The following is a 15,786-nucleotide window of genomic DNA, read 5'->3' on the forward strand; positions in this document are numbered from 1 at the left end:
TAGAAATCTTTACTTGTTTATAATTCCTTAGAAATTAATTGGTTTATTAGTGAAATATTTTTCCTGCTACAGTTAAAGAACAGACTTCAGTTTCAAGTTTCCTGGAAGTAGATAGAGACAACTTCACCAAAATCTAGGATGTTTCTTGTGAAATGTCTCCCATTCTACTGAATGGATTAGACAGTTAGGTATCGCACAAAGTGTTCTTGACCTCCAACCTTAAAACTTTTTGCAACATGAAGCGATCTTGCTTTTGATGAAGGAGCAAAGACTTCTGCCTGGGGTTGGAAATTCTTAGTGTTTCTGATGCAGTCAGCACATTAGGTGAACAGAAAATTCAATGGCAAGCTTAGGAAGAGCTGCTGTGTTTTGAAATCACCAGACTTTAACTGTTTTTAAAATGTAATGGATCAGCACTTGATCTTCAACTCCCATATGTGTTTGAGAAATTAAGTGTGTGATTATTCAGAGTTTATTGAAATGTCAAATTAAATGTTGATTAATTTATTAAAATGGAAGAAATGTGTATTTCAAAAGTAGCACCTTTGCTGATTGTGGCCTCAATTGACCAAGGGTTTTAAGCACATGCCTAACTTTAAAGTACTGGGATTATTCTCTTGTTGTTAAAGCTAGGCATATACTTAAGTACTGTGTTGAACGGGGGCATATATTAATGTTTTCAGTGTACACTATTCTAGAACTATTCTAATGAGGGAATAGAGTAGATTCACAGACTGGGCATTTCAACAGTAATTGTTTTTTTACATACTATAGGCTGCAAAAAGGGAACTTGAAAGGCAAAGACAACTTGAGTGGGAGCGTAATCGTCGGCAGGAACTACTAAATCAAAGAAACAAAGAACAAGAGGACATAGTTGTATTGAAGGCAAAGAAGAAGACTTTAGAATTTGAGTTGGAAGCTCTGGTAAGTGACGATATTTTTAAAAGGTTGTAGGTTTAAGTATTTACTATATATGACCAACCATTTCCACAAAACTTGTATTTAAGAGAAAAATAGTGGTGATTATATTGTAAATGGAGTACAAGATCACAGTAACAAACACTACAGAGTCTTGATTGTTAGTTTCCTAATTAGCTTCCATAATTACATCTTGGTTTTTATTCTACAGCCAACTGACTATTTTTAGTTTTAGAAAAGTATAAAATCCAGATTTGCATGATGAATTATTGTAGTAACCAAAATGTATCTCTTCTTGCTGAAGAATGATAAAAAACATCAGCTGGAGGGAAAGCTTCAGGATATCAGGTGTCGATTGTCTATCCAAAGACATGAAATTGAGAGCACAAACAAATCTAGAGAACTGAGAATTGCAGAAATTACACACTTGCAACAGCAGTTACAGGTGAGCATGCTGGTGTTTCTTATGTTTAGCCTTTAGGATTGTTTTGTCCTCACCCATCTGGATCACTGTCCTGATCAAACTTCCCCACCAAACATTGCATACTACTTTGTCACTCCTGAACAGTTCCACTAATAAATAATTCATTTTTATAGTGTCTTTCATCCCAAAAGATCAAGTCACTCTTAAAACTATGTATCTTAAAACAGGAATTGCTAACCACGCTGGAAGTTAGCAGCAATTGATTGAACATGCACAGCAATATCTCACACTCTTCAGGTTGGAAGCAGTGAATAAAATGTCCAGCTGAAAATGTATGGGGAATTGAGGGAAGTGGATTTTTATTAAAAATATACACACATCTATAGGAGCCCATCCCATACATTCAAATATAAGTACTACCCATACAGAAGTAGCTTCCAAACTCCTCCAACCCTCAGTTCTGCAGCCTCCCAAGTTAGAATTCATCAGGACATTGTGGGAAACAAGAGTCTTGTGGAAAGCCCATACAGCAAACAAAGGCATAACAAGATCAAGAGGCTGGAAGATGGAAAAGCTAGAAGTAAGAATGAAAATTTTTAATGGTAACGGCAGTTAGTAATTGTAATAAATTACCAAGGGTTTTGTAAATTCTCCATCACATAGAATCTTTAAATAAAGAGTGGATGTGATGTATCTTTATTTTAGTAAGGTTTTGACACAGTCCCACATGATATTCTCATAGGCAAAACAGGGAGATGTGGTCTAGATGAAATTACTATATGGTGGAGTCACAGTTGGTTGGAAGACCATATTTAGACTGGTTATCCATGATTCTCTGTCAAACTGGGACAATGCATCTAGTGGGGTCTTGCAGGATCAGTCATGGCACTGGTACTATTCAGTATTTTTGTTCATGACTTGAAGTGGAATGTGTATTTATAAAATATATGAATAACACCAAGCTAAGGAGGTGGTGTTTGCGGTTGGGATGACAAGATTAGAATTCAAAATGACCTTGACAAATTGGAGAATTAGTCTGAATTCAACAAGATGAAATTCAATAAAGACAAGTGCATAGTACTTCAATTAAGAATAAAAATCAAATGCACAACTACATAATAGGGCATAACTGGCTATGTGGTAGTGCTGCTGTAAAGGATCTGGGAGTTATAGATCACAAATTGAATTTGATGCAGCTGTAAAAAAAGGCTAATATTCTGGGGTGTATTCAGAGTGTTGTATATAGGACATGGAAGATAATTGTCCGCTCTGCTTGGCTCTGGTGAGTCCTCATTTGCAGTGCTGTGTCCAGTTCTGGATGCCACATTTTAGGAGTGATGTGGACAAATTGTTGCTCTCCCTTGGACTCTCTCTCCAAAAATAAGGTTTTGAAAACCTGACCTCTGAGAGAAGGTTTGAGGAACAACTGGGCATGTTTAGTCTTGAGACAAGAAGATTGAGGGGGGGAACCTGATAACTTATTTGAAGACTACTAAGTCTGCTATAAAAAGACTGATCTATTGTTCTCTATGTCCATTGAAAACAGGACAAGAATTAATGCCCTAAATCTGCAGCAGGGGAGATTTAGGTTAGATATTAGGAAAAGCGTTCTAACTGTGAGGGCAGTTAAGCTTTGGAATAGGGTTTCAGTGGAGGTTGTGGAATTCCCATCATTGGAGGGTTTTAAAACAAGCTGGACAAAACTTTGTCAAGAATGGCTTAGGTTTATTTGGTCCTGCTGCCACAGAAATGATTTCTCAAGATCCCTTCCAGCGCTACATTTTTATGATTCTATGATCACAAGTGTTTGGGACTGTATGTAGTAAGTGAAGTGGTGGATGGGTTTGAATATTTATATATGTGGAGAAAGTCTTATATATAATAACATTTGTAGGATGGGCTCCCACAACATAAAATGGGTACTTACAGATATTTTATTTATGAATATATGCTAAAACCAGAAGGAACCACTATGATCACCTGATCTGAACTCGTGTGTATCACAGGCCATAGAACTTCTCTGAAATAAATTCAAATTTATGGACTCTCATTCACTAAATTTTACATCTCAGTCAAGATATGTGAAAAATCTCTTCTTCTGTGAACATCCTGTATTCAGATTTATTTTAGTGAGCTTTTAGTATTTTACTAACATATCCTTACTATAGATGGAAAGAGAGTGAAGGGGGCACTGACGTATGATTTCTGATAGTCAAATGTAGTGTATTATTCTGTTTCTTTAACATAATTAACATTGTCATGTTTAAGTAAATGAGAAAATAATTGAGATTTCTGCAGAAGATCTCTGGTGAAATTCTGCCCTCAGCATGTGCATACACTTCCTGACTTTTGCTGGAAACTGTGCATGTATATCTGAGGGCAGAATTTGTCTCTTCACTATACTTTTTAGTTCAAATGACTTCTGATTTTACACATGCAGACAGCAGTGGTGTTTTGTCAGAAAGATTTTATGTCTTTGGTGTGAAACCAAGCCATTTTCCTGTATTTTAAAGTTAGAAAATAGTGTTGTTTTAATACTGAAATTACCAGGTAAAATATAGAGTATGTTTTTGGCTTTTTTTTTTTTTAAGTCTAGTCCTGACGGTTTAGTTTTTCTTCTCTTTCCTGTTTCTTCTCCTTCACCTTCCCAAATTTCAGACAAGAGGAGTGATTTGATGTATATGTTGAACGTTGTGATATTCATTGTACTTTTAGTTAGAAACTGTAGTTACACTGTAAGCTCTTTAGAGCAGGGATGATCATTCTGTGTTTCGTACAGCACCTAGAACAATGGGGTCCTGGTCCATGATGGGGATTTTTGGTGCTTCTGCAGAACTACTACTATTAAGTCTTAATTTCAAAGAGGATGAATTGGAATTTCAGTTGTGAAGATGTAAGGTTAAAGCGGTCTTAAAACTTAAACCTATAGGTACTCTTTTGAAGCCATATACAGCATAGTCTGTTCACTTGAGCGAAGTCAGCGCTTGGAAGTTAGATCTCTCAATTTTATGCCCACATTGTATCATTTTAGTTTATGGCTTTCAATTTTATGTTCCTAAGTTTAAATTTTAAATGTGTTAAATTTCCTTTGGAGTATTATGTGGTACACTGTTAGGCCCTTCACAATAGTAGCCTTTTTTTTGATTGCAGTAATCACTGTAATAAAATAAGTGCAGTTTAGGGATGTCTGTGTCACTTACAGAGCTAACTTAATTTGACGCAAGCAATGACAAAAAGTCTTTCAAAACTTTTTGGCAAACTCAAGCATCAGTAAGTCTACAGCAGTTTAAAATCTGCTGCTGTTTACATACTGCAGTAATGGCTCAAATTAACAAGTAGCCGCTCTAACATAAGGACTGCTTAAAGACATGCATACAGCCTAAGTTTCTTGTAAAAGTAATGATCACTTGTATTTACCTTTACCCCTAAATACTTAAGATGCTGTTACTAGAAATTGTTTCAAATAATGTACCACAAATCGGATGAGTATACAAATTTAGATAAGTTGTGTGGTGAAACTGTTGTAACTCTCCACCCTTCCCCTCCATTAAACACCCAACTCCTTTGGCTTTTTAAACATATGCTGCCCCTGATATCCTGGACAAACAGTGAGGCCACTGGATAATCAAGTTGCTAAAGGAGCACTCAGGGAAGACAGCCATTGGGGAGAAGCTAAATTTGCATCAGTCTTTACTGCAGAGGATGTGAGGGAGATTCCCACATCTGAGCCATTCCTTTTAGGTGACAGATCTGAGGAACTGTCCCAGATTGATGTGTCAATAGAGGTGGTTTTGGAACAAATTGATAAATTAAGCAGTAGTTCCCCTGGAGCTGATAATATTCACCTGAGAGTTCTGAAGAAACTCAAATATAAATTTACAGAACTCCTAACCAGAGCCGTAACAAGGAATTTTTGCGCCTGAGGCAAGGGCCAGCTCCTCGGCGGAAATTCGGTGGCGGGTTCCTGAGTCCCTGTTGGAGGGAAGGATCTGCTGCTGAATTGCCGCTGCCGTTTCATTCATTCTTCGGTGGCAATTCAGCGGCAGGTCCCTGACTCCCACTCGGAGAGAAGGACCCACTGCCGAATTGCTGCCAAAGAATGAATGAAGGCGGTGGTGGCACTTTGGTGGCAGGTCCTTCCCTCCGAGAGGGACTCAGGGACCTGCCGCTGAAGAATGAATGAAATGGCAGTGGCAATTCAGAAGCAGATCCTTCAACAAAATGATGGGGTCTATATTAGTTTTATCACTCAAGAAGAACCTTGGAGCCTTTGTGGATAGTTCTCTGAAAGCATTTGCTCAGTGTGCAGCAGCAGAAGTCAAAAAGATAACCGTGTTAGGAACTGTTAGAAAAGGAATAGAATCTAGATGAGGCAGAAAATATCATAATGCCATTATATAAATCCATAATATGCCCACATCTTGAATAGTGCTTGCAGTTCTGGTTGTCTCGTCTCAAAAAGTACAGAAAAGGGCAACAAAAATTATTAGGGGTATGAAACAGCTTCCATATTAGGAGACATTAAAAAGATTGGGACTGTTGAGCTTAGAAAAGATTACTAAGAGGGGATATGATAGAGGTCTATAAAATCATGAGTGATGTGGGGAAAATGGGTAAGAAAGTGTTGTTTACCCCTTCACATAGCACAGGTACAAAGGTCACCCATTGATAGGCAGCAGGTTTAAAACAAACATGAAGAAGTACTAGTTCACACAATTCACAGTCAGCCTGTGGAACTCATTGCCAGATGTTGTGAAAGCCAAAAGTTTAACTGGGTTCAAAACAGAATTGCATAAATTTATTGAGGATAGATCTATTATTGGATATTTGCCAAGATGATCAGGGATGCAGCCTTATGCTCTGGGTGTCCTTAAATCTCTGAATACCAGGAGATGAGACTGGATAGATCACTTGATAATTGCCCTAGTCTGTTCATTCCCTCTGAAGCATCTCTCATTGGCCTCTCTCAGAAGACAGCAAAGAATCCTGTGGCACCTTATAGACTAACAGACGTTTTGGAGCATGAGCTTTCGTGGGTGAATACCCACTTCCTCAGATGCATGTAATGGAAATTTCCAGGGGCAGGTATATATATGCTAGCAAGCAAGCTAGAGATAACGAGGTCAGTTCAATCAGGGAGGATGAGGCCCTGTTCTAGCAGTTGAGGTGTGAAAACCAAGAGAGGAGAAACTGGTTCTGTAATTGGCAAGCCATTATAAGCATAAGCATATATATACCTGCCCCTGGAAATTTCCATTACATGCATCTGAGGAAGTGGGTATTCACTCACGAAAGCTCATGCTCCAAAACGTCTGTTAGTCTATAAGGTTCCACAGGATTCTTTGCTGCTTTTACAGATCCAGACTAACACGGCTACCCCTCTGATACTCGCAGAAGACAGAATCCTGAGTTAGATGAACCATTGTTCTGACCCAGTATGGCCATTCTTATGACAAATGCTATTTTAGGTAATTGCGTTTTTGCTACCAACTAAACTGAGTTCATGTTCTTTTGCAATATACTGTTCCTATGAACTGTAAAAAAATTCTTTCCTTGCACATTGGAATTGTCTATATTTTTATGGTAGGTGAAATGGCTTGTTTATGTAGCTTGTAAAGAACTTTTGCATCCTTTAGAATGAAAGGTGCTGCGAAAACTTAAGATATTAATATGGCTGTGGGTAAGGCTACGAGTTTATCACAGAGGACAGAAGAAGTAGGACTGAGTGGACTTATAGGTTTTAAAGTTTTACATTGTTTTATTTTTGAGTGCAGTTGATTTTTTGGTTTTTTGTTTTTTCATAGTTCTACGTTTTGTCATGAAAGTTGAACTTACAGGAGATTGCACTACAGTACTTTTATTAGGTGAATTAAAAAAATACTTTTTTTTGTTTATCACTTTTATGGTGCAAATATTTGGAATAAAAATAATGTAAAGTGAGCACTGTACACTTCGTATTCTGTGTTGTAATTGAAATCAATATACTTGAAAATGTAGAAACATTAAAAAATTAATAAATTTCAGTTGGTATTCTGTTTAGCAGTGCAATTAAAACAGTGATTAATCGTGATGATTTTTTTAATCACAGTTAATTTTTTTAAGTTAATCATAAGAGTTAACTGTGATTAATCGACAGCCCTAGTATGTAGTCATTTCAATACATCATATATGTGTTCTTGTAAGTAAATGCAACTCTTTGGGCTCGCAAAAGGATTAACCATTTGTGTATACTTGTGTAGAAGGCCATGCTATGTTGTTTATGGTTCTTTGTGACAAATCTGTCAGGTAGTTAAATGGTTAAAACTGCTGCTGAAATAACTTGCTTAAAAGAAAGTTTGTTTTCAAAGATACAGAGATATTGATACTGACAGTTTTTGTATATTCAGCCGTTTCATAGCAGGGTTCTGTAATCTGTTCTGACAACTTGATGTTGAGGGGTCAAGGCACTGGAAAAGTATGTAGTGGAATTGACAATTATCATTCCCCAGAAATAACAAGGATTATACGTATTCTGCCATAAGAAAATTTTTCTTATTTGCAGGCTACCCTACAGTTAAACTTTTATTTATATGTAACTTTCTGGGTTCCTGTAAAGCAACTGAATCAAATAATGGACTGCGATCTCTGCTGGAATGCTAAGCAGAGATCTGGAACTCTAGTATTCCTATTTCATAGTCTACAAGTAAACAGATCTTGGTGGTTGTTTGTTTCAAGGAAGATTATTTATTATCTTTGAATGATTAATAAAATCAACAATCCCTAAATCTTCCTCCTCTTGATGAAACTTCCAGTTACGTATTTAAATGACTCTCAAACACTTTCCAAGGGCCCAATTCAATACCCAACTAAGTAGATACTTGTACTTGTATACAGATTTCAGTCAGATCTTGCTTTGGAGCTAGCTGAGATCAAGTTTGTTTGTTAGATGGGAACAGTTTCTGAGGTAACACATTTGACTCACTGACTTTTTTTAGGGGATAAGATGTACCTGTATGTAGTTATATCACTAAGAAATGGTCTCACACAAGTGCTTTGATGATAATTGACTGAATAAATTGTGCTGAAAAGAAATACTTCAGTGAAGGTAAAATGGTATAATGTGAAGCTAGTGACTGATTTCTGGTTAAAGTCAATAACTTGTTCCTTTATCTTTTCCCCAAGGAGTCTCAGCAGATGCTTGGAAGGTTGATTCCAGAAAAACAGTTACTCAATGACCAACTAAAACAAGTTCAGCAGAACAGTTTGCACAGTAAGTTTATATATAATATATATCCAAGGGTGAAAGTAACTAAAGGGACTTACCGGTACACAAGGCCAGGGTCCTGGGCGGGAGGGCCTCAGGCAGAAGGGGCGGGGCTTTTAAATCCCAGGCCCTTTAAATCACTGCCACTACCCTGGGGCTCTGGCAGTGATTTAAAGGGCCCGGGGCTCCGGCTTCGGTAGTGGCAGCTGGGAGCCCTGAGCCCTTTAAATCACTGCCAGAGCCCCATGAAAGCTGTAATGCGGCAGCAGCTGGAAGCCCTGGGGCTCTGGTGGTGATTTAAAGGGCCAGGGACTCCGGCCGCTGCCAGGAGCCCCGAGCCCTTTAAATTACTGCTGGAAACCTAGGGCTCCCAGCCACTGCTGCTACCTCAGGGCTCTGGCAGCGGGGCTCTGGCAGTGATTTAAAGGGTCAGGGGCGCTGGCTGCTGCCTGGAGCCCAGGGCCCTTTTAAATTGCCCACCTGGGGAAGCTGCCGCCTGCCAGCACAGTCTGCTGTGTACCGGCTCTTGCTGGTACACCAGACCAAACCAGTTTACTTTCACCTTTGCATATATCTATAGCTATCTAAAAATAAGTTTGAGTCTATTTGTGCAGTATATCATTCGTATCACTAATAATTTTTTTATCTTGCAAGAGAAATGCTGAGAAACCTTTCAATGTGTGACCTAAAGATGTCAGTGTAAGAAAATCTCATTTGACAATATGTTTAAAAACAGGAGATTCTCTTCTTACTATCAAAAGAGCCTTAGAAGCCAAGGAACTAGTACGCCAGCAGCTTCGAGACCAACTAGATGAAGTAGAAAAAGAAACCAGATCCAAACTTCAGGAGATCGATATTTTCAATAATCAACTGAAGGTAACCTATGTTAATCTCTGTTTTCTAAATGTTTGTTTGGTCAGCTGCTAGTTTGATCATGAGCAGAAACATTTTATTTATAATATGATTCGTTCAAAATTTTAATGTCAAGACCATTAAACAAAGCAACAACATCCTGAAATATATTGTACTCTCCTCCTTTTTAAAAAAACAATCTTTGGATAAATTGGCATTACTGTACGCTCTGAACAAGAGGTTCCGGATTAAATCTGAACCCATTTGGGAATAAGTTCAAATGATCTCGTCCCAGATCTATGATTACACTTGAAATAACTACCAACCTCTACCCTCCCATCTATAAACAGAGGTTCTGGAAATGTGGTGGAATTACTACCATATATACTCGTTCATAAACCGAATATTTATGGTTAAAAAATGATGCATGAAAGAGTGGGGGTTGGCTTATAAACGGATCTACAGCAATATTTGATGACTTTAAACTCTATGGAATCATTGAATTGAATATCTAATACAATGTCGTTTCGTTTACTTGGAGCGTCCATGGAGCCCCTCAGGTCCCTGTGGCTGCAGTTTGCTGTTCCCATTGGCTGGAAATGGCGAACTGCGGCCAAAGAGATCCTAGGGGCTCCATGCCAGCAGATGCTCCAAGTAAACAAAATGTCTCAACCTGCCAGCACCTTACCCTGATTGGCCAGGAGCCAAAGTTTGCCAACCTCTAAACTATAGGGTTAGATTATGAAAGGGTCATACAGTTTTTGCTATTTTTACTTAACCATCTTGGGGGGGTTAGCTTATAAACAAACAGGCTAATCAATGAGTATATACGGGTATTTCTACAAGTTTACAGACCCTTCATTTTAAACATACCTGTAAAGTGACTTGACTTTGATTTCTATGAAGAATTTTTCTGTCATGCTTGTTCCTGACTGTAGTTTGTTTTTCTTTTGTCTCTTCATACTTTCACTTCTGTTTAATCAGTTCATACATTGATTAGTCAGTTGTTGAGCCTGTGTTTTATCCAATCACACAGGAAAAGTAGAGAAATGGCAACAGCTAGGAGAGGAAGAGCATCCTTCAAAGATAGTGTTTAAGACTTTTTCCTGATAGTTACATTAAAAAAAAATGAAAAATGATAACCTAATATGAAGAAGCTTTTTTTATCTCACTGTTTCCATGGATATTTTTTAAAAAACAGCATCCAGGAGCAACATACAACTAATATATTGAACATTTTTGTTTTTTATATTTCAACAAGAGCAAAGGTTTTATAGCTGATTCTGGTTTGAAATTAGATTTGATTAGGAGAATTGTCTTTATAATAGGTTAATTTGGCTACAGATATGAATTGCATATATTTTCTGTGAATATATCCTAAAATACTGTTAATAAATTAGATTTCTAATTCACTTTATTCTTGAAAAGGAGACCACACTAATCACCTGTTTGTCAGTAGGTGATACAACACTATGTTTTGAAAGATAAGGTAAACTGAATAATTTAACAAAAGTATTTAGTGTGCCTTTTCACTACTGAGACCACAGGTCAAGTCTTATCTGCAGTTCTAATGTGTTTAAGATTACTGCTCCTGTTTTTAACAACAAAATATACAATTGTGGCATGTTCTGGAGGTGCCCAGGACTGAGTTGCCTTGTTACTCCCTCCCTGACATCCAGCAAGAAACAAACTTGCTGGTGCCTAACTGAACATCAGCTCCTGACAACACTAATCTGTAAGCCACACAAACAATCCCCTCAGGCCAATGCCAGCACTTGCTTTGCTTTACAGGTTAATGATAGATGCATCCCAGTCACCAAGCTCCTTTGTTGCATTCCCCTGTGATATCTAGACCCTGTCACCAGCTACTCACAGAAATACCAGTTTTGCTATTACCAAGGGGATGGTGTAAAAGCCAGCTTTTTATTCAACTGAGGATCAGCCACAGTAACATCACTGTAGCATCACAGCACTGAGATTCATTTATAGTGAAAACAATCATAAGTTTATTATCAAAGGGAAGATTTAAGAGAGTAAGGATAATGGAAACAGGTTACATATAAAGCAAAATCAATACATGGTTTCTACAGACTATCCTGTTAATTTCACTTCCTCCTGTTGAGTTTGTATGCAAATAGGGCTATGGATGTGGAAGCCCTCTACACCAACATTCCACACAAAGATGGGCTACGTCAGGAGTAGTATCCCCGATAATATCATGGCTAACCTGGTGGCTGAACTTTGTGACTTTGTCCTCACCCACAACTGTTTCACATTTGGGGACAATATATACCTTCCAGTCAACGGCCCTGCTATGGGTACCCGCATAGCCCCACAATATGCCAACCTCTTTATGGCTGACGTAGAACAACGCTTCCTTAGCTCTCATTTCCTAACGCCCCTATTCTACTTGCGCTATATTGATGACATCTTCATCATCTGGACTAATGGAAAAGAGGCCCTCAAGGAATTCCACCGTGACTTTAACAATTTTCATCCCACCATCAGCCTCCGCCTAGACCAATCCACACGAACTGTCCTTTTCCTAGACACTACTGTGCTAATAAGCGATGGTCACATAAACACCACCCTATACCAGAAACCCACTGACCGCTATACTTACCTACATGCCTCCAGCTTCCATGCAGGACACACCACACGATCCATTGTCTACAGCCAAGCTCTAAGATACAACCGTATTTGCTCCAATCCCTCAGACAGAGAGAAACGCCTACAAGATCTCCTATCAAGCATTCTTAAAACTACAATACCCACCTGCTGAAGTGAAAAAACAGATTGACAGAGCCAGAAGAGTACCAAGAAGCCACCTACTACAGGACAGGCCCAACAAAGAAAATAACAGAACGCCACTAGCCATCACCTACAGCCCCCAACTAAAACCTCTCCACCGCACCATCAAAGGTCTACAACATATCCTTAAAGATGGTCCCTCGCTCTCACAGATCTTGGGAGACAGATCAGTCCTCGCTTATAGACAGCCTCCCAACCTGAAACAAATAATCACCAGCAACCACACAGCATACAACATAAACACTAACCCAAGAACCTATCCTTGCAACAAAGCCCGATGCCAGCTCTGTTCACATATCTATCCAAGTGACACCATCATAGGACCTAATCACATCAGCCACGCCATCAAGGGCTCGTTCACCTGCACATCTACCAACGTGATATATGCTAGCAATGCCCCTCTGCCATGTACATTGGCCAGACTGGACAGTCTCTATGCAAAAGAATAAATGGACACAAATCTGACATCAGGAATCATAACATTCAAAAACCGGTGGGAGAACACTTCAACCTCTCTAACCACTCAGTGACAGACTTGAAGGTTGCAATTTTGCAACAAAAAAACTTCAAAAACAGACTCCAAAGAGAGACTGCTGAACTTGAATTAGTATGCAAATTAGATACAATTAACTTAGGCTTAAACAGAGACTGGGAATGGTTGGGTCATTACACTAATTGAATCTATTTCCCTATGTTAAGTTCTCCTCACACCTTCTATGGGTCATCTTAATTATCACTTCAAAAGTTTTTTTTCTCCTGCTGATGATAGCTCATCTCAATTGATTAGACTGTTCCTGTTGGTATGCATACTTCCACCTTTTCATGTTCTCCGTATGTATAAATATCTCCTGTCTGTGTGTTCCATTCTGTGCATCCGAAGAAGTGAGCTGTAGCTCACGAAAGCTCATGCTGAAATAAATTTGTTAGTCTCTAAGGTGCCATAAGTACTCCTGTTCTTTTTGCAGATACAGACTAACACGGCTGCTACTCTGAAACCAGCTTTTTCTGAAGACCTCACATGACCTTCTTTGTGGATAAATACAATGAAAGCAGTGTGTAGCGTAGTGTAGGTGTAGTGAGCTTGTCAGGCCTGTTAAGCCTTGCTGTTACAAAACAGTGAATCTTGCCAGTTGGCACTGAAGGGTTGTTAAGGTCACAACTGTAGGTTGCAATACCATTGCATATATTTTATAGTATTTTATATTCCCTGATAAGAGAGAAGGCCTGTGGTAGCCAGAGTAGTGGCTAAATTATCTGAATTACTATAATTGTTTCCTTTTGTCTTAATAGTATGCACAATCATGTAACCATGAGGTAGATGAAGACTGGTGGTTTGGCTGGCAGTTCTCACACTCCTCCTAAAAGTCTGACTTAATAAAGGTCCTTCTATTTAGTTTCTCATTATGGCTGGCGCTTTTCAGTTGCTTATTCCTTCAAGTTAAAAACTCATGAGTGGACACACTGTGAGTGGGTTTTTGAAGCTCTTTGGAATATAATGACAGGTTTCAGAATGGTAGCTGTGTTAGTCTGTATCAGCAAAAAGAATGAGGAGTATTTGTGGCACCTTAGAGACTAACAAATTTATTTGAGCATAAGCTTTTGTGGGCTACAGCCCACTGCATCGGATGCATGCAGTGGAAAATACCTAGGGGGAGAGAGAGAGAGATATTACACACACACACAACATGAAAAAATGAGTGTTGCCATACCAACTATATGTGTATATACATATCTTCTTACTGTATTTTTCACTGCATGCATCTGATGAAGTGGGTTTTAAACCATGAAACCTATGCCCAAATAAATTTGTTGGTCTCTAAGGTGCCACAAGTACTCCTCTTTCTTTTTGGAATGTCACTCAGGGTTGGATTTTCAAAAGCAGTATCTTAGGGCTTCCTTACTGAATACCTGAAAATCTTCAGGTTGTTGGGACTGCATGGTTGAGGCAACTGGTTTAAAAAAAAAATAGTATGGAGAGTCTCTAACTTGTAGATCACAAGTTTGAATTTGTTCCAGGTCCATAATATATGAAATGAGTTGGCTGTCTTAGGCAGTCTCCTAGTACAGTGGTTCCCAACCTTTCCGGACTACTGTACCCCTTTCAGGAATCTGATTTGTTTTGTGTACTGCCAGGTTTCACCTCACTTAAAAACTACTTGCTTATAAAAATCAGACCTAAAATACAAAAGTGTCACAGCACACTATTACTGAAAAATTGCTTACTTTTTCATTTTGACCATATAATTATAAAATACATCAATTGGAATATAAATACTGTACTTACATTTCAGTGTGATACTTGAGCCTGTTTTGCACAGTTAGCCTTGTCTGAAGCCTGAGCCAAGGCAGCAGATCTGAAGGATGTAATTTAGCTTAGTGGGGCTCCTGTGGCTTGGGGCCCCAGGAAATTACCCTTGCCACCCCTTAATGATTGCCCCATACTTGCAATCCCCCTAACCTGTCCGGTGACCCCCCTGGGGGCTGCAACCCCTAGATTGAGACACTGATATAGATGAGTTGAGTACTTCCTGGAAGACATGTGCATATGCCCAAGGGTATGCACACCCCTGGTTGAGAACCACTGTCCTAGTGTCCCTTCATTACTTTTAGATCGGATTTGAAGTGTATTAACAAGAAAGAGTGACAGTTGCTAATGCTATATATTATTTTGGGGCGTGTGTTAGGGAATAAGAATAATGAAGTCAATGGGAGCTTGCTATATGTGTAGCATGGTTGAAAATCAGGCCACTTATTAGATGTCGTCTCAATATGGATTTGGGAGCCTAACTTTAGGTACTTTGTTTTGAAAATCTTGGCCTGTATATTACGTCTAGTTTAAATATATGTTTGAGTATGATATAGGCCTACCTGGATCCACTCTTTCACAAAAAAAATTGTAAAATAGTTCTGGGTTAAGGAAGGTTTATTATGTTACTCTTTTTATGTAATACTGTTTGTGCATATTCATTGTTTATGTACAAATCCTGACTTTTACAAAGGCCACAGTAATTTAGAACCTCTGTAAGATTGATCAGTTTAAAAAAAAAAATCATTGTAAATTATAATTCTTGGCTGCAAAGATCAGATATTATTTCAGATAACTCTGGAGATTCACATATTTAGCATGTGTGTTAATATACATACAAGAGGTGAAAGCCAGTAAATTAGCGTAGCCAACTGATGTAAAAATAGATTTGTTACTGATGTATTACTCTCAAAGCCAGAAAAAATGTGGCCTACAACTAAAACCATGTTCTTGAAAAGTCCTTATTTTGTGCAATATTCCAGTTGATTTCAGTCTCTGTCTGGACAGGTGTTGCATATGAATGACTGTTTACATTTGAGCATTTCTTTCTTCCAGTCAGTGGCAATGGAAGATGCAATGCTGCAGTGCCTGGCAGTTCTCCTGGGCTGCGTCAACCACTTAGACTTCTTTCTAAAGATCTCCATGTCCTAGACAGGCAGTATTCATCCATCTCAATCTAAGAGTGATGAACCACCTCCAGTTATGTGCTTTACTTTCCCATAAACAGATGAG

General features: G+C 38.6%; 1 protein-coding gene across 9 annotated transcripts in view; it reads left to right on the top strand.

Annotated features, from left to right (window-relative positions):
• ITSN1 (intersectin 1) overlaps nucleotides 1-15,786 on the top strand; it is a 218,273-nt gene that overhangs the window by 89,408 nt on the left and 113,079 nt on the right. For all 9 annotated transcript variants that reach the window (XM_050929035.1, XM_050929025.1, XM_050929057.1 and 6 more), the window contains 4 exons: nucleotides 775-924; nucleotides 1,223-1,363; nucleotides 8,504-8,591; nucleotides 9,322-9,461. In XM_050929035.1, coding sequence (XP_050784992.1) covers nucleotides 775-924; nucleotides 1,223-1,363; nucleotides 8,504-8,591; nucleotides 9,322-9,461 — 519 coding nt within the window. The remainder of the gene's footprint in view (nucleotides 1-774; nucleotides 925-1,222; nucleotides 1,364-8,503; nucleotides 8,592-9,321; nucleotides 9,462-15,786) is intronic.

This window comes from Gopherus flavomarginatus, chromosome 1 (genome assembly GCF_025201925.1).
Source record: "Gopherus flavomarginatus isolate rGopFla2 chromosome 1, rGopFla2.mat.asm, whole genome shotgun sequence".
In the NCBI taxonomy this organism is placed as follows: domain Eukaryota; kingdom Metazoa; phylum Chordata; order Testudines; family Testudinidae; genus Gopherus; species Gopherus flavomarginatus.